The 20,831-nt window shown below is 35.7% G+C and overlaps 1 protein-coding gene across 1 annotated transcript; it reads right to left on the reverse strand.

The window, feature by feature from the left end:
- Positions 1-445: 445 nt before the first annotated feature.
- Positions 446-1,393, reverse strand: LOC141553664 (olfactory receptor 10G2-like). Its single transcript, XM_074285201.1, has one exon. It carries the CDS (start codon positions 1,391-1,393, stop codon positions 446-448), a length of 948 nt encoding a protein of 315 aa, XP_074141302.1.
- Between the last annotated feature and the right edge of the window lie 19,438 nt (positions 1,394-20,831).

A 20,831-nucleotide genomic window follows, 5' to 3' on the forward strand; every position in this document is an offset into this window, starting at 1 on the left:
ATACATGAAAACTGTAGAGAAACAGATTTAAACTCAACGAAAGGAAAAATGCCTTGACAATTAGAGCTTTTCCAAAATTCAATGAACTTCTTACAGAGGTGATGCCATATCTATTATTTAAAATACTCAAACTAAGGCTGGATGATCACTTGTCACAGATAACTTAGATTAGAGTTGCACTCTATCTAACAGGCATTTATTAAGTGTGTAATATGTGCTAGTTACTTGAAATATAAAGAAAGGAAAACACACAGTCCATACCCTCAAGGAGATTATATTTTAGTAGAAGATTTAACATGCTGATAGCTATGTATATACCAAGATAATTACAGTGTAAATGGGAACTCCAAAGACTGAGATTCTATAAGAAAACAATTTAACAATTCAAAAATTTCTCATAAATAGAAAAGTTAGAGAGTTGAATGAATAAGAATAGTTATTTATTCTATTTAGTAGCACTTCCACTCTTTGCTAGTTTTCTCAGTGCTGATTTTACTTCTTTGTTCCTCAGGGTGTAAATTAAAGGATTCAGCAGTGGGGTGACAACTGTGTAAAACACAGCAACTGCACCATCCAGGGGGCTTTTGGAGCCAGGTCGAAGGTAGATGAATATGCAAGGAACATAATATACAGTAACCACAGTCAGATGTGAGCCACAGGTGGAGAAAGCCTTGCGCCTCCCATCTGCTGTACGGATCTGTAGAATGGCATAGACAATATTTGCATAAGAAAGCAGGATCAGCAAGAAGCAGCTGGCAGCCACCACCCCAATGTCTACAAAAGTCACCAGCTCATTGATAGTGGTGTCGGCACAAGCCAACCTCAGTACTGCAGGGATGTCACAGAAGAAGTAATCTACCTGATTGGGACCACAGTAAGGCAATCGGAAAGTGAGGGTGGCTTGGATAGCACCATGGATAGAGCCAGCCATCCATGCTCCAGCCACAAGCATTGTGCACAAACGTCCATTCATTAGCACAGGGTAATGTAGAGGTCGACATATTGCCAGGTATCTGTCATATGCCATTAAGGTATAAAGAAAGCACTGAGTGCTTCCCAAAAAATGAAAAGAATAGAGCTGGGCTACACAGCCTCCAAATTGAATAGTCTTACTGGCAGGAGTGAAGCTCAGGATGATCCGTGGAACAATGACTGTAGAGAGCCACATGTCTAGGAAGGAGAGGACACCCAGAAGTATATACATGGGGCGAATATGGAGCTGGGGATCTGCCCATACTGTGAGCAGGATGAGCATATTCCCCAGTTGTGTCAAGATATAAATGACTAAGAAGACCAGGAAGAGGAAAATCCTTAGGTTTGGTGGATGAGATAATCCCAAGAGAATGAAGTCGGTCAGTTTGGTCTCCATTGAGTTATTTTTGGTCTTTTCCATATTCTGCATTCTCCTGAAGAGGAATTGTTGAGGTGTGAGAAATGAAGATAACAGATCCCCAGGCCAGTGTGGTGTCTCAGTGTTTTGCAAAAGAATTTGCAGTCTCGAATGCAGGCAAGATTTGTGGCAAAAATGGGTTTATTACACTGAAAAGAAACAACTTCCCAGCAGGCCAAATCCTAAAAGGATTTTTAGCAAAGTTTTGGGGTTCAGCCTTTGATTATATTGGGTTTTTATGGCTAAGGAGCAATCTTCAGATGAATTTGAGGGACTAATTTTCAATTCAATAAAGGATAGTGATTATGCCCAGACCAAGATCTCCAATTGAATTGTAGGTGGAGGTCTCCTTGGGAGTTTCCCCTAGGAATAGGAGGGTGGGGCTCCTCCCAGAGGTCTGGAGGGGTTGAGATTTTAGAGTTTCTCTAACTTAGGTCAACTTCCCCTCCTCCCCCCAAAGATCAGGGGCCACAGTTTACTTCAGAATGGTATGTTAATTCAAAGCACAATGAAATGGGAATATCATCTTAGGGGAGGAGGAATGATGATGAGGGAGAAGCTCTTTCTGGAGGGGATGAGATAGAGAGACCCATGTTTTCTTCTAAATCAGTGTGATAAAATCATATTCTATTTGCATTGAAAAGTATTAGAAACTATCTAGTTCAGTCTTTTTCTTTTGCAGTTGAGGGAACAGATTCAGGGAGTTTAATGGCTTAAGCCTCCTTCTCCTCCTCCTTCTTATTGACTTAGGGTTAAAAGGGACTACAGAGGCCATTCATTTAGTTCAATCTCCTCATTCAATAAATGAGGAAATTAAAGTCTAGAGAGGTTTTTTTGTGATTTGACTAAGGATAAATAGATATGCTGAGCCAGGATGAACCCAGGTTTTCTGATTCCTAGTTTATTGTTTTTCCTAACTACATCACATTGATGTATCTATCATACAAGCATTCCCTTCAGAGAATGGTTAGTTCTGGAAAGCAGGAGTGGACCAAATATCCGTAGCAAGGGAAATTATGTAACAGGAGAGGTAGAGTGGAGATCATGGAATAAGAATACATCTGAATAGTAGAGTTAAAAACAATGAGTGGGACCTAAAAGGGAAACCAGTAAAAATAGTTGAGTTGATACATAACAAAGGGAGAAAATGTTCATCCCAGCTATAATCTTATAACTGTATTTATCTTTTTTATCTTGTGAACATTCTAAATTACAACTTGGAAAGTCAAGTTTTATATCAAAATTGAAGAGCTGTTCCAATTCTTTTATTATTAGAATTTATCTTCATTTAATATAGTTTGAACAAAATAAAAATCCTTGACTTGGACCTAGAGATCTTAATGCCCAAGATTTTGCTTATAACAATTTTTTGCTGTAGAACTTAACTTTTTATAAATTTTAAGCAAAAATTGTCCACTTTTCTAAAAGTAAGATGCTTTGAACATTTGAATGTGGAGATTCCCAGGTTTAATTCTGAATTGGTCAACTTAAATTTCAATCTACTTAACCAGTTTCATAGTTAAGTCTTTTGAAAAGTTAAGAATCTGTTTATTTTCTAAGCAACCCTCCAAAACTAAATACTGTTGAGAAACTATTCACCTGTATTAGTAGAGGGAGTTTCCTCATAAGATAGTTTCCCTTACTAGTAAAATTACAAGTCTACTCTCTATTTCAATGAAGGTAATACTGGTCATTGTCATCTCCCATAATTCTCTATGGATGACAAAGTACTACTAAATTGATATCTGTTTTATACCTATTGATCTTTACATACCTTTCTTGTTTATGACAGGGTACATATACATTTGCTTTCTTAAAAGTCATGCTGGGAAAAGGTTTCCTTTTACTACTCTGACCTATAAGTGCTTCTCAAGGTAGGAGGCACTAGGAAACAGTTGGAGTTATAGTAATGGTTAGAGGAGAAATACTTTGGCAGAAGCAGTTAAAAGGAGTGATTATAGGTTGGAGTAATATCTATGTGGAGGACTTGATGTCTTTGAAGAAGGACTATTGAGGCCATAGTATGAAAGGACAGAAAGATTTCATATAGTAAGTAGAATATTAATGGAATAGAGATCATAACTGCAGGACAAATAGTAGATTTCAAAAGAAAGAATTTAAAGAGAATGTTTAGTTACAGTTCAAAAGAAACCAAGAACAATTTATTCTTACTCATATTTTGGCTGTTGAGCTTCCAGACCTTTTGAGGTAAGAAAGGAAAACCTAAAGTTGCTTCATAAACTTAAAGATAATTTAAAACAGGGCTACCTAGCATAATTATAGGGATAAAGGATAGGGACTAGGTTTGTGATTTTTTTGATACAAGGAACTCTCAAGTGAAGAAAATTCTTCTACCAGTGCAGGTTGATATTTTATTTGCAAATAATAACTTTAGAGAAGTTACTGAGAACACTGAGAAATTAGGAGACTTGCCCTGAATAATAAAGCTAGCAAGTATAACAAGCAAGACTTGAACTTAGATCTTTCTGTTTTCAAGGCTAGCCTTCTCTCTATTATACTATGCTATGTAATTATATGTCAATTTACAGAGAATTTTTCCTAACTTGGAATTCTATTAGGTTTTTCTCATATCATCTTGTGAGTAAATTATAACTAAACATATAATCAAAAAATGGGAAGAAATGGAAACTCCAGAAATATACTAAAGAATACAAACATTTAAAACCAGTAGTAATATGTTTCAGATGCCATTTATATGGCTTTGTAAGGATGTGAATTTAAGAAATAAAAATGATGTTGAAAGGGCAAAGAAAATTAAGGGTATGGATTACTTGACAAGGTTGAGCAGAAATATGTTAAACACTGTTTTTGTTAGGCATAGTGAAATCCAAATTTAGCTCAGCCCTGGTTTGGGTTTTCCATGTTTGCCTGATTTAGTTTCCAAGGAGAATATGATCTCACTTTGCAGTTCTGGCATGAACAGGGGAACACAGGTCTACTTTAGTTCTGGGGCCATCAGAAAGTGGTTCTGAAATCTTGGCAAGAAAGCCAGGTTTCAATAAGATGCACTGGTTACTATGGAACACTTGATGAGAACTGTTGTATGTTATACTGTAATTTTATCAGAGAGTGGTTCAGGATCAAGGTGAATCATCATTCACTTCCATCTCTTTTCAATATAAATCTTCAGGTTCATAACAGGATAGAGAAAGGCAGATGGAATGATGTGTAGGTGGGACACATTATTATATTTGTTTCAACAAAAATGTGGTCCAATGCTTTCTACACAAATGATATGGCTAGGGGATAGGTTATGGAATGACATTTGGTAAAGGTAACATTTCCAACTTATCAAAGAAATCATAGAATTATGGAAGTAATTCTGGACTTTTAAAAAGATCAGTCTTCATCCAACTCCTGCCACTTACCAGCTCTATGGTCTTTATCCAATTCATTTAAACTTCTGCAGCCTCAGTTTCTTCCTCTGTAGAAAAAAAAGACAATATAGCATTGTTGTGATGGTCAATTACCGTACAGATTTAAATTTTAAAAAATATACTGCTCATCACTTAATGGCATGTGGCATTTCTGTGTTTAATTTTTAGTATACTTTTTTCATTAAATAAAAATGCCAAAAAATTTATATTAGTAATCTACCTATTGCTTGATATTCCTCTGCTCCCCTCACCCACAATTATAGTAAGTATTCTCTTAATTAAGCTTTAAATTTTTTTTCCTTTAATACAAAAAACAAAAAACCAACTTTTAAATCTTAGAGTTTTTTTTTTTTTTAAATGAAAAGCAAGAGCACCAAACTCTGGGGTAGAGATAGAGGAATACAGATAGACTGAATAAGTGTACAATTGGACACCACACAAAAAACCCCAACCCCCCCCCCAAAAAAAAAAACCCACTCAATACCTGTAACTTAAATCTGATTTCTCTTTATGAATGTAACTGATTCTGGGAACACTTTTTCATCCCTTCAGACTCACACAGAAATAGTAGCAGAATTCTCAGAGACGCTGACCTGATTTTCAACAATAGACAAAGCTATTTTTCAGGGAATCATTCTGTCCGTTGGTGGCAAAATCCAGGTCTCAGTTTTTAAAAGTAAAATCATTTTATGAATGGAGTTCCTGAAAGCCTTCTAAGATGCTTATAAACCTATCAGACTATATTCCTATGACATGGTTTTTAAACCATAGCTTTCTTTGGAGAAAGCTATCTCTAGCTCTTAGTTAGTATAACTGAGCTTCACTTATTCATGTCAAGCTCTCTAAATAGAGGTCCTTCTATACTTGTTAACTCATAGTTTACATAGATTTTACAAATCTTTCCCTTGACATTATTAGCTAGTTTCCTTTGCTTGTTTTTCTAATACTGTCAAGAGACTAACTGATACCTAGGGGGATTCTTAGTTGATCTTGAAGTTTTTATCTCTTCAGATTTATATTCCCTAAGTTCTCATTAGCTTTATTTATTTATTTATTTTTGGACTGAGAGGAGGCAACCTTCCTAGTAGAACTGTGGGAAAGTGGGCTACAGGGAATAATCTAGGTTGAGCAATGACTTACCTGAGTGACACCTAATTTCTATGAATCTATCCTTAGACCATTTTGAGTAAGGAAAAGAAGTGAAAATTGTCTTTCCTTCAATGTCTCTGATATCTATCTCACAACAAAAATTTGATCTCTTTGCCAAGAGAAGAGGCAAGGACACCATCTATTTGAAAAATACACTCATTTGCAAAATGCCGCATGAGGATTATGGTAGATGATTATTTCCAATATTGACTTCATTGGGATAGGTTAGTAGACTAGTGATTTCATTAGTAAAGGAAACTACCTAATGAGGAAACTACCTCTACTAATACAGACCAAGACCTTTTCTATAACACATAGTTTTGAAAGGTTGTTTAGAGTAGTGAAAAATTATGTGACTTAAGTAGAGTCATGCAGTGTTCTTAGTTCTGTTTTCTGGAGGTCTTGGGGCAGCCTTCGTTTCAGTTGAGTAATCACCATGAAAATAGCCAGGTGTTAAAGTCCAAAAGTCTTTATTGTCTTTATGGTGTTCAGCTAGCTTTCTCATGGCCTTTAGAGGAGACTTGGTTTCAGTGGAGAAAATGCAGGAGGATAGGCCTGCCACCACAAGGCTGATGAAGATGGAAATGAATCTCTCTCTCCTTGGCTCCGAGAGCTTGAGCTCCCGCTTCTCAAGTCTGCTTGTCTTCTCTGCCCTCACTCTGGCTGAGGCTCCCAGTTTATATGCTCTCCACTGAGTATAAACCAATCATTATATTACTAGGAAACCATTATTTGTTGTAAGATTAAATCAATCATACTGAATTTAGAGAACTATTAATCACTATGCTAAACTAGATAATCACTGTCTCATCAATTCCACTGACTTAACACCTTGTAAGAATCCTTGTTTCAAGTTCAGAGTTCTGGCTCATAACAGACTCATACAGCCTACATGAGTCAAAGGCAGGATTTGAATTTGATCCTGGAGTAAGGCCAGCTTTTAACTGCATCATATTGTTTTTCTTATCACCCTCATAAAATAGTAAAAAGTAGCAGAAACAAAAAGAAATCTATGGAAAGTCTGGTAGGATATCCAACTCAGCAACATATCCTAAAAGTATTCAAGATGAAGTTGGTAGTAAGACAACAAATAGAAAATGGAACTGATTTGTAATCATTTATGTAATCAGTAGTTATTATTATTATTGTTATTTTTCTGGGGTTAAGTGACTTGCCCAGGGTCACACAGCTAGGCAGTGATAAGTGTCTGAGACCATGTTTGAACTCAAGTCCTCCTGAATTCAAGGCTGGTGCTCTATCCACTGTGCCACCTAGCTGCCCCCACCAATAGTTATTATTGATGACAATGAAACCATTTTATTTTTACATTCATGCCTCAATCCCCATGGATATGCTATAAAGTAGAAATGTATTTTAAGAAGATAAAATTGTTACTAGGAATTGAGCCAAACTACTTATATCCAAAATGAATTACTGCTGGAGGCAGCACAATCTTGAAAACATTGAGGGAACATCTTTCAGTAGATTTCATAGTTATTCAAAAAAAGAGAAAAATTTGTAAATGACAATTATTAGCAATGAAATTACCAATTGAAAATTTCTCTTCCTTATAAAATCTTTATGATAATGTTTAATGTATCAAGATATCCTCCAAAAATTATTCTGTGAAGCATATCATATCTTTACAGTCACACAATGACTGAAAGAGATTTTAGGACTTTGCTGTTTTTATTATGTGTTGGATTTTTAAAAGTAGTGGACTTGGAAGAGAAATATAGCATTCAAATGTCTCTTTTGACAAGGTATTTTATATATATGCTAAGAGCATACAAAATTTCTTGATTTAGCATTCAGGGTACTGCTGATCATTGAATCTCTTCAGCAATTAAGAACAAGGCTTTAAGCAACCAATTCTATCTCTTACCCAGGTACATTGGGTACATTGTAACAATGCCAGGTAATGCTCAGAGGAAACACATTGAACTGTTTTTATTTCTTTGAGAATGGTTACATTTCTCTCTTGGTCTTTTTGTGCAAGTGGGTGCTTATTCTTAACTCGGGGAGCTTTGACTCCCCCAAAGAGTCTGTGCAGGACCCTACTCAATCAATTGTTAAATTTTCAGTGTAAGCATTTATATCTTAGAAATCAGCAAATGCCATAGATCAGGACTTGGTTTATTGTTTTGTTGATTGTTTAGACTGGAGACAGTAATGGAGAAAATGCTATAATACTGATTAAACTTAAAAGGTTGGGACACACATTTTCTTTTTCTTTTTCTTTTTTTAAAATTTTATTTAGAATTTTTTTCCACAGTATATATGCATGAGTAATTTTTAAAATAATATTATCCCTTGTATTCATTTTTCTAAATTATCCCCCCCTCCCTCCACTCCCTCCCCCCGATGGCAGGCAATCCCATACATTTTGCATGTGTTACAATAAAACCTAGATACAATATATGTGTGTAAATCCAATTTTCTTGTTGCACATTAAGTATTAGATTCCGAAGGTATAAGTAACCTGGGTAGATAGACAGTAGTGCTAACAATTTACATTCACTTCCCAATGTTCCTTCTCTGGGTGTAGTTGTTTCTGTCCATCATTGATCAACTGGAAGTGAATTGGATCTTCTTTATGTTGAAGATATCCACTTCCATCAGAATACATCTTCATACAGCATTGAAGAGATCTTCTGGTTCTGCTCATTTCACTCAGCATCAGTTGATGTAAGTCTCTCCAGGCCTCTCTGTATTCCTCCTGCTGGTCATTTCTTACAGAGCAATAATATTCCATAACCTTCATATACCATAATTTACCCAACCATTCTCCAACTGATGGACATCTATTCAACTTCCAGTTTCTAGCTACTACGAAAAGAGCTGCCACAAACAATTTGGTACATATAGGTCTCTTTCCACTCTTTAGTCTTTCTTGGGATATAAGCCCAATAGCAGCAATGCTGGGTCAAAGGGTATGCACAGTTTGACAACTTTTTGGGCATAGTTCCAAATTGCTCTCCAGAATGGCCGGATTCTTTCACAACTCCACCAGCAATGTAATAGTGTCCCAGTTTTCCCACATCCCCTCCAACATTCATCATTATTTGTTCCTGTCATCTTAGCCAATCTGACAGGGACACACATTTTCTTTAAAAATTTCAGAGTTAGTTATTAAATATTTACCAACATACCATGGGGTTGATATGGGTAACTTTTGGGCTGATTAACTTTTTTTTTTTCTGAGGCTGGGGTTAAGTGACTTGCCCAGGGTCACACAGCTAGGAAGTGTTAAGTGTCTAAGACCAGATTTGAACTAGGGTCCTCCTGAATTCAAGGCTGGTGCTCTATCCACTGCGCCAGGTAGCTGCCCCCAGGGCTGATTAATTTAAATGGGGAAAAATTGTATCTTTGTTTTCATCAACCAATGATTTCATTTATAGTCCAGTGTGCTTTATTTTATGCACTAAAAAATATTATTCTGAGAAGGGATTCATAGGCATCAGACTGTCAAAGTGGTCCATGACATAAAAAGGTTGAGAATTGTTGGGTCCAGAGATAAACTCTTGGCTTAAGCCTCTTTCTACTAGGAAATCTCTAGCTTTCCTTCTGCCTGTATTTCAGGGCATCCTAATTAAGTGAGCATAGCAAAATGGACAAGCATTGCTTGATTGTCTATAGTTTCTTTTCTTATAAACAAAGAAGTAAAAAAAAAAGGAATAAACATCAATATACATTAAATGAACTATGTGTTCTGGTTCCTCTTAGGCATTCCTTAAGGAGACAGAGTATTACTCCCTAATTGTAATAATAACATAATACATAATTAATATGTATATAACACCTTAAGATTTGCAAAGTGCTTTATAAATATATTTCATCATTACAACAATCCTGTTGGGATTAAGAGCTTTTCTTTCCATTTTACAAATGAAAAAAACTGAGATATTTAGAGGTTAAATAACTTGCTCATGATCACACAGATAGTTTGAGTCTGGATTTGAATTTAAGTTTTCCTGACTCTAGGTCCACTATTTTATTTCCTGCATACCACATAATGACCTCTAGTTAAATTTTAATGATTGCCTCCAAAGCTAGGAGTCCTCAGGTATAATTAAGGTGACTAGTCTTAATTTCTCCTTTTGTTAGGAAACACATAGAAGAGAATAAAGAGGGGCCAGAAGAGAGTGACCGTAGAGGGTCATAGTCAGTGGGGGAACTCTGGGTAAGGTATAAGATCCTTCATCCTAGAAGGAACCTGCTAACAATGTCTGGTTTGGCTCCCCATCTTCCCTAATGACTCTTGGCCTTCCTGAGAAGTCAAAGGCTGTGACAACCTGTGTTGTGATTGAAGCAGAGTAATATCAGGTGGCATACTACATACAATAGCAAGTTGTTTGCACACGTTGGCACAAGCCCAGTGTTTTTGCTACTTAACTTAAGGGTATGAGGATATAAAAAGGGGAAAGTCCTTGAAATAATCAGACTCCATTTTCCCACCATCCTTGGAAGTCCTGCCTCATCATTTCTCCACTAGGAAGGTATATTTTAATTACCCCAGTGTGGGTGCTCTAGAAAGCATGGTATGTTTTGTCACCTCAACTTGGGGGCTTTAGAAAGCAGGACACAAGTGACTAAACTGGTATGATTGGGGGCAGTCTAGAGAATTGAATCACAAAACATTTAAGAAAAATAGTACTTGACTTCAAGGAGCTTACATCCTAAGGATGAAGGACAATACATAACAGAAAGCTGAAAACTATCAGAAGGTGGGAGAAGGTGCCCTTGTCAAGGTATAGTAACGAAGCTTAGAAAGACAAGAGCAGTGTAGAGAAAAATGAAGGGTTAGTTTATCAAGAGGATAAACTTTCTATTTTTGATCCCAGACGAAAGAACTTGGAGCAGTAGATGAATGTTACAGAAAGATAGATTTCTGTTTGATGTAAGGAAAAACTTCCTAGCCATTTGAGTTGTTCAAATGGAATAGGTTTCTCCTTAATGGATGTTTTCAAGCAAAGGCTGAATGATACTTTATGTGATATGTTACAGAGAGTATTCTTGTTCAGGTTTGGGTTGGACTAGTTGGACCTTCTAAACCTTACATGATGATCCTGTTATACATACATATATTTGAGTGTGTCTGGTATGTGGGCTTAGACACACTCTCTGAAATATCTTCCCTTTTAAATGAACAGCTCACATTCATACTTTAAGGTTGGATCCCCCAGACTCCAGCAATTATCCTCAAGTTCAAATTACTCTGTGGATCCACACTCCTAACACTTTAACTCTTGAATTCTCACCAGTGTGCTTACATTTAATAATCAGACAGTAGACACAGTTAACTCAGAACAAAGACATTTACTAAGAACAGTAGCTAGAAAGTTATTTCCCTCAGAAGCCTCAAATACACTTTCCCACAATTACATAATTATCAGTGGGCAGAATAGGTTCAAAGTTAGAGTAAACTTTGGTCTTTTGTTTAACCTATTTGGTGGAAAGGGGCCAAACTGGGAAATGTAAGATTGGGATAATTCTACCTTTAAGTTATAGCCACCAGGGGGCAGCTAGGTGGCTGATAGATAGAGCAACAGTCCTGAATTCAGGAGGACCTGAGTTAAATCTGGCATCAGACACAACACTTGTAGCTGTGTGACCCTGGGCAAGTCACTTAACCCCAGCCTCAGGGAAAAAAAAAAAAAGTTATAGCCACCAGGAAAGTGGTTTTGTTTTTAAATTATATACCCACAAACTGGAAATATTTAGTGGGAATAGATATAGATGTAATTTTAGTCTAGTACTTTTTTTTTTCAGAAACTAAAGAATTCCATGGTACTCCATAGCTTGCTCCATAATAATCATAATGAATACATTAATATAACACTGAGTATGTACCAATGACTCAAGAACTCTGTAATCACTCTGAAACTGTGTTTCCTTGTGATCATGGAGTCTCGGGCCCTCCTGGGAAGGCATATCTCCCCAGACAAGTTAAGCAGTGTCATCTGACTGGGTCATTTCTAGGGTAAACTGGATCTCTATTCAACTTAAGGCTGAGGAAGCTTTCAAAGCAATTTCTTTTGAGAGATCCTGGTCTGATCAGCTTAGGCTGCCACAGCCCCCCTCCCCAAGAGCTCCTCATAAAATAGGTTTCCTTTTATTCATTTCTTTGCAGAAAATCCAAAGTAGGACTCTGCCCACTGAGAAGACATTCTCTTCTCAGTGCCAGCCTCCATTTCCCTAATAGGACTTTGCCACTAAAGAAGTCAGTCTCTTAGCAAAACTGGCTTCTTATCAAACAATAAATTTCCATTTTTGCCACCTAACACTCTTTGAGTTCATGAATTTTTTCATGAAGAACCTGCGTTGACTAAAAGGAGATTTCCACAATTCTCTGTACTGCCATTAGTCTCATCATCAGGAACTGTGTTAAGTTCTTTACTAATATTACATTTGATTAGCACAATAACTTTGAATAAACTGAGCAAACAGAACTTAAGTGACTTACTTGTGAACATATAGTTGGTTAGTTTCTGAGGCCACATTTGAATTCAAGTCTTCTGAAGTCTACACATAGACAGCTATCCATTCTGCCATCTAGCTGATTCTAGGTAATTGGGGCTTGTTTGTACCCAGATATTTTTGTTGATTGTCCTCTTTATTCAGGGATTGTTCAAACCTTAATGCCTTTCTTTGGTAAGCTACATTTAGACAAATTTGGGAGCACATATATTTTACATGTTGAGTAATTAAGAATACTCTCTCAAAATTTATGATAGATATTATTCCAATATCTTTTAATTTTAAATTTTTAAAAAATGTGTTAAAACCAATGTTCTATTTGAGACTTAGTTTAGTGGAAGATGTGAGATGTGACTCTAATTGTATTTTTGCTATATCAATTCACAATTTTCTAAATAGGTTTTATTAAGTAATAAATGACTTGACTGCTGAAAATTCATTCTTCATGCAGCATTATTTTAAAGCTCCCCAGGAGCCAATTTTCAAAATATGCCTAAAAAACCCAAAAAGCCAGTTGATCCTTATCTGGGGATTGTCAGAATGCCTTTTAGGCCTCATACTACCCAAGATGTTCCATGGAGTTAACAAAGGAGAGGGCTAATTGAAAAGCAACCCCTTGAGGCCTAAGAGAAGGTGGTGCTTTCTGCTATGGAGCAAACAGGGTGTGGCTACAGGGAGATTGGGCATGGAATACCAAGTTTGTACTTATTCATTGTGCACGAGGGATGCACTAGGGGGTAGAGAACTATCAGGGGTTTTTGCATGGGGCCAAGAGAATGCCTCATGTCCTTGAGGACAGGTGAATTAAGTCATGTAGACTATGGTGAATTAGCAGTTTTCCTTTTGGGCCCCAGAGGTTTTGCTATACTTTGTTATCTAAACTTCCAGGGTTAGGCAAGGGTTATTTAAATGTGGGGGTGGCACTTCAAGTCTGCCAGTCAATGGCGTATTCCCACTTCATGGAATATTCTTTTTATCCTGGTTAATTGTGAGTTCCACTGGAGAACTTGTCTTTTGCATTATTAATTGTTAAAATTCCTTTCCTTGATAACTACATGTTCTCCCAAATCTATTTCACATTTAACATTCATTTTGTCCATAATCCCCTCTAATAAATAAATGTACCTTTTGGCAAGGAGAAAGCCCTTGTGAGTTCTTCATATGTGAATTGCTATTGAACCTCATCTTTTGGTGCTAATTGCTCTCCTCAATCTCATCAGTACTGTAATTTTTTTTTTTTTTCATGTTAGGTCTAGCCATGAGAAATTAATATTTGTCTGTTTAGATCTGTCTTTATTTGTATGACACATGTTTTGAAATTGTGTCCATATATTCTTGTCAGGTAGACTTTTGAATATTTTATACTGTCTATAGTTATTTTAAATGGAATTTCTCTATCTTTTTCTACTAGGTTTTGGTGGTAATATATGGAAATGCTGATGATTTTTGGAAGTTTATTTTGTATTTTGCAAATTTTTTGCAGATATTAATCATTTTAATTAGTTTTTTAGCTGACTCTCTAAGGTTTTCTAAGTAAACTATAATTTCATCTGAAAAGTGACACTTTTCCCTTATTACTTATGCTTATTCATTCTTATTATTATTTTCCTTGTCTTATTATGGATGAAGGTGGAGAAAATTCCAGATCTTTGATAAATGGGCAAGTCATTGATAGCAAGGAATGGCACTACCTTGAGAAAACCTGACTTTTATAGCCAAAGCTACTCCGTGAGGCAAGGAGGGAGGGGTACTGAATATCTTGACCTTTTGATCTTAATTGGCCTTTTGTTACCTTTAAGTGAACTTTTATTATAGTTCCACTCTGGAACTATAAGGCCTCTGGTTGAATTCTTAGACAAATTCTTTGTACTGGTAAGACCATTGTAATTGTACAGTTACTATAACCAGTCAGAAAGACAAGTTATAATGTCAACTTCCCTGTTCCCTCTCTACTTCTCTATCGGAAATCCCTTCTCCTCCCCCTCCAAGAATCTACTTATACTGTGAACTGCTAAAAACTCCCTCTTTAGGAACTTAGCCTGCTTTATGTCATGGTGGGAATCTTTCTCCTTGTTATAACTAACTCTTTTTAGGGTTAACCTGTCAGTCAATGGCATAATCTCCTGCTAAATTCCTTTCCTAGGAATTTAGCTTTCTCCCTATTGCAGTTTTTCCCTTGGTTAATTTTGAGTTCCACTAGAAAAACTTAGCTCTTGATCTCTCCCTTGTTAATTGCTAAAAACCCATATGCCTCTTGATTAGGAGATGGTCTAAGGATACAAATTCTTTCAACATTGAACTGTAATCTAATATATTCTTTGGGTCCAAAACCCCTTCTCTCCAACATTTAGTTATGAACCCAATATTATGACTAGTATTTCTAGTATAACATTGATTAGTAATAGTGATAATGGATTTTTGCTTCACTTCTGATCTTATTAAAAAGGCTTCCAGCTTATTGCAAATAAAGTTTGCTTTTAGTTTTAGATATTATAGTACTTAAGGAAAACTATTTCTAAAGTGTTTTTAATAGAAATGGGCATTACATTTTGTCAAAAGCTTTTTTTTCTGAATTTAATGAAATAATTTTAAAGGTTTTTTTGGTTGTTAACAGTCATTTATGCTTATAGGTTCCCTAATTTTGAACCAGCCCTATATTTTTAGCATAAATCCAGCCTAATTGTAGGGTATGATCTTTGTGATATATAGTTTAATATTTTTTGCTGGTATTTTATTTAAATTTTTTGCATCATTTTTCATTAGGAAGAATGACCTATAGTTTTCTTTTTCTATTTTGACTCTCCTTGGTTTAGATATTAAGATCATCATTGTGTCATGGAAAGAATTTGGTAGAATTTCTTCTTTACCTATTTTTAAAACTTTTTAAAAAATTGAACTATATACAAAATAGGGGAAAAAAAAAACAGAACAGGAAAATAAAAACAAAACAAAACATTGCCATGAGCCCAGAAGAATATCCAGGAGGATTCAAAATGTATAACAGTGAATTTCCATTTCAAGAAAGCATATATAATAATATAAGCGATTATATTCACAAGCGTCCATCTTTGCTTCCTTGTAGATTATTCTTTTGTTCTTTGTTGTGCACTTTTTACTTTATTTTTCCCCCTTTCATCCCCCTGACCTCTCAAAACAGGATACAGTTAAGCACAAATACACACACACACACACACACACACACACACACACACACATACACACACACATACATACAGATATATATTCACACCCACCTACAAGCATATATCTACATACACACATATATATACCTGTCCTCACATATATATATATATATATATATATATACATATATATGTATATATACGCATATACATATTTACCCACATATAAACTTGCATTTAAAATACAATTAATATGGATGATATATAATATTTTTCTCTTGATTGAATCTTTACATTTGACTTTGTCTAAGATCAATGATTACTAATCCTATTTTTTTCTAATAAATTCTACTCTTGATCCTTGTTACAGTGTTTGTATATATCTCTTATTTCTTATTCCTGCTAACTTTTCTACTTTAATTCTGCTCCTTAACTTGCCTTGTTATTACTTAACCTTTCTCCACCCATGGATCTCTCCCTTATCTTCTCCTCCCATCCTTTTCTTCTCTCTTCATCCTATTCTCATTAATTTATATAGTTTATGCCAATCCTATTAATCTAAACAACATTCTGTGCTCCACCTTATCCTATGCCACTCTTTTCCTTCTGTTTAGCCTTTCCCATTAATCTACACACCTTGTCCCACTGCCATAAATCTACACATCCTTCTTTGTATTCCCATCTTATCCTTTTTCTTCCCCTCTTATTTCTTTATAAATTTTGGAAGGTGCTATACTTTCGTATGGGTATGTGTGTACATACATATGTAATGTTTCCTATTTAAGCCATTCTTGATGTGAATAGATTTTCAGAACTATGAGCCCTCTTTCCTACTGTAATGCCTCTGTGTCTTTTCTTCCTTTGCAACTCATTTATATAACATAATTACTATTTTTACCTTTTCCTAGATAGTTTTGCTTTATAGATAATATTCATAATCAGATCATACTCAACTCTGCCCCAATCTTTCTTTTGAGCTACCCAATTACTGATGTCAATCTTAAACATATAGTATATATTTTCCTATAAAAACATAAATAATTTGTCCATGTTAAGTTCCTTGAAATTAATTAATCTTTCATATTGGTTCTTATATGAATTTTCTATTAGATTTGGGTTTAAGATAAAGTCTTGAAAATTTGCATGTTGAAAGTCCATTTTAAAAAAAAATCAGTATTATGGACAAATGGGTAAGACATTTTTAGCCATAGGCCTAATTCTTTTGATTATTCCAGGACTTGTAGTATTTATTGTGACTACTGACAAATATTGTATGATTTTAATTGTAGCTCCAGCATATTTGAATTGATCTGGAACCCCAAACAAAAAATTTCATCCTCTGTAAGTACCTACAACTAGCAGTATCCCTATCTCACTGGATGTGCTGGATCCTTCTCACCCAGGACTAGGTCCCTGCAGCATAGCTGGGCCTGGGGTTCCTAATCAGCAGAGATCCCTCAGTCTTGTAGAATTCAGAACCATTTTATTAGGGAGGTGAAAACTTCTGTGGTTTGAGCTTGAGTTCCAGCCAAATCCAATTAGCCCCAAGATTCCTCACTAGTTCTTTCTATGGAGTTAACCTGGAGGTGTTTGTACTACATACTTTTTAATCTCTGTCCTGGAGTCTTTCTTCCAGTTTGGGTTATTCCAGGAGGATCCCTGTTCTCCCTGAAGTCTTCTTTGTTTTTCACCACTCTATGTTCAGGATGAGACACAAATCTATTCTATTTATGGGGGAAATCTGGAGATCTTGAAATTTTCTGACCCTGCTTTGCCATCTTCCCAGAATCTTCCCTCTCTTTACCTATTTTAAAAAACATTTTAAGTAGTGTTAGGATTATTACTAAGTGCTAAGTCAGTTGTCTGGTGCTTAACAATTCTCTAGCTCAGAGTTTATACCTTTAAAGGAGTTCAAACCTTTAAAGGAGTTTACATCTTTAAAGGAATTCGAGTTCCCACAAGCCCATGGAGTACCCACAAGCCCATTCTCTCGGAGGATATAAGGAGCCAACATTGAGTGGGGAAGTCAGTCTGGATTGGGTTAAGGAGAAGACTTCCCAGGAGAACTTCAGGGAAGTTCGAGGAGATTCAGAGCCAGGATTCAGTGGATTTGCAAGTCCAGCAGATTCACAAGTCTAAAGGAAAAGCCTGTTCATGGACTTCCGGGAGATTCACAACTAGGATTGAATTCTGGGAAACCCACAATCCCACACTCTGGGAGGCAGAGTCTGATTCATTCCCATGTCTACCTTGGTGCTGACTGGAGGCTTTGGATTCAGAAGGAGCTAGAGACTGAAGCTGGCTGGAGACATTCTGACAAGAGCTATTAAAGCTAGCTGGACCCTAGGAAAAGATTCAAGACTTTGAAGGACACAATAAAGGATCCGGATTTTAACTCTGGCCTTATTTTGAGATTAATTGAACTAGAATTAAAGCCAAGACTGCCTCCAGAAGCTCCCCAAGAAAACCTGCCCCCACAGAGAATGATCACAATCTAGAGACAACAGAACATTACAATTTGGCACCCAACATGGGGCACAAACTTTTGCTTATCCTGATTCTGGCTGATTCTGAGCCCTTCCGGGAGCTAGCCCAGATATTCCAAGTAGTATTAGAATAAACTATTCTTTAAATGTTGGTAAAAATCCATCTGGTCCTGGAATTTTTTTCTTAGGGATTTCATTTGTGACTTGTTCAATTTCTTTTCCTAAGATAGAGTTATTTAAATATTCTATTTCTTTTGGGTAAATTACATTTTTGAAAATACTTATACATTTCATTAAGAAGGTCAATTATATTGGCATATAGTTAGACAAAATAGCTCCTAATAATCACTTTTCTTTAGTCTTTATTGTGTATGAGTTCACCTTTCCGTTTTTGATACTGAGTGTGCATATATTTGTAGAGGGCAGATGGTATTCTGGATGTTTTTGTTTCTATTCTTGTTATACTTTCTCAGAAAACATCTTTTTTATAAGAGTTAATTGACTAATATTAGGACTATATTATCATGTCAACATATATATCAATACTGGTTAGATGGCTTTGGGATATTAACTGATTGCTAGATATTAGGGTAGTAATCACTGGATAAGATGAACTGGTGATGATATTGGAAGAATACATTAGATAGGGGATTATGAGCCATGGTATGGTATATGGTACACCTGTACCCCTAAATCCCTCAGGGTTATCTCTAGAAATATAAGAAATATGACCTTGCTCTGGGGATCTGACCTGCTAATGTTGGTTGGAATGGAGAGTCTGAAACATATATGTGCTACATACATAATTAAAGATGAGGAAATAATCTAGTACAAGATGGGGAAGATATTAATAAGGAGCAGGATATTTTAAAAAATTGGGTCTTTTAGTGTATTAAAGGTTATTTTGAATCAACAATGTGCTATGGCAGTCAAAAAGTTGTGGGAGTAAGAAGATCAGAGGAGGGATAGTGCCAAAATCAGGGAGGATAAGCAGATAATAGATTTTGAAAAGCAAGAAAAATCACAACTCTTTTTGTTTCTAAATTCTCTACTAAACAGAATAATTTTCATATGGGGAGGTGTAGAATTAATATGGATAATATGAAAGATAACGAGAAGAAAGCTCCCTTTTTTTTTTTTTTGTGACAACAAACCATTAGGTTCAAATGATCAACTTGCTAGGATTCTTTAAGTATCATTTTCAGATGCAAGTTATGATTTGTTATCAGTAATCTTTGAAATATAGTTGACAATGGCAAGAGTAGAGCTATATAAATGCTATGATGATTTTGAAAAAGAGTAATAAAATGGATTCTTAAGATTGTAAACTCATTACTTGGATTTTTATTGCTGGCAAAATTCTAGTAGGTAAATAATTACTATGGCCAGTAATGCATTTATTTAGAATGGAATATGTCAGACCAACTTTATTACCTTTTTTTTGACAAGTTATTGAGGAAATTCTATTAAAGTAACATACTGGAATTTCAGCAAAACATTTGACTGATTGATAGTATAGTTAGCAGATTTACAACTTGTTGAAAACCTGAAACCTAAGAGTATACTTATTAAATCCATATAAATTGGCAAGATCTTCAGTAGCTGCCTGACATGGCTTTGTCTTAGCCACATTCTATTTAATATTTTACTCAGTTATTTAAATGACAATATAGATGGCACTATGGCCAAGGCACTGAAAGCTTCTCTAGATCTTTCTTGACTCAATTTGATTCCAGAAATCTGCTACCCATTGTATTGTAAACCTCACCAAAGGGAATCAGTTTGATAATGTTATCCTAAAATTGAATGTAGAATGAATATAGTCTAAATACCTATGATTCCTTGAACCAGACAAGAACAGAGCCTCTGAAGGTCAGCTCTGGTAGGTATTCTCGCTGTGTTCTTCTGTCAACAAGCCTATTACTAAAATCAGATCTAGTCCAATAATTCAATACATTTATTAAATATAGGCTATATGAAAAAGTTTTCAAGCTACACATTGGGAACATAAAGACAAAAACTTAAAGTGATTCTTGCCCCTAGAGATTACATTTTTTTCTCCAAGATCATACCATTTTCATATGAGGTAGGGTTTTTTGGGAACCCTTTTGAAAAATCTCTTCCCCAAATAGAATAAGGATAGATTCAATAATACATTACTTTATCAGGGGTTCTCAAACTATGACCCTGGGCCACATGCCCCCGCTGAGGATGTTTATGTGGCCTGCAGGGTTATGGCAAATGGGCTGAGGGGCAGAGACAGAGTGTGAGTTTTTGTTTTTATTATAATCCGGCTCTCCAACAGTCTGAGGGACAGTGAACTGGCCCCTATTTAAAAGTTTGAGGACCACTGAGTCTTAAATACATCATCTTGGAGAAGAACTGATTCTACTGCTTAATTTTTTTAAATCACTGATTTCACTCTACTGATATCACTGCAAAAGAAACTATGTAAATATACTTTTTTCATGCTATCTTCCAATATCTAGCCTACTTTCCCACTCATTGGGTATTACTCTCAGGTTGATATATCAACTTCCTTATTAGACAACCACCATCCCTGAGACTCTTTCAAAATCCTCCTAGATTAGACCCAGGTAGTTGTACACATCTGCCTTGTTGTAATATCTGTGGCATAAGGAATCTATTTTCTTTTCTGTTAGCCTCACAGGAGTCAAAGCTTCTGATATTTAAGATGAAATCTGAGAAAAGGAGAATAATGGCCAAGATAAAATATTAAATCCAGATACTGTGGAGAATAGTAGATTATCACATAAAAAGAAAA

The sequence above is a fragment of the Sminthopsis crassicaudata genome, chromosome 2 (assembly GCF_048593235.1).
Source record: "Sminthopsis crassicaudata isolate SCR6 chromosome 2, ASM4859323v1, whole genome shotgun sequence".
Lineage (NCBI taxonomy): Eukaryota > Metazoa > Chordata > Mammalia > Dasyuromorphia > Dasyuridae > Sminthopsis > Sminthopsis crassicaudata.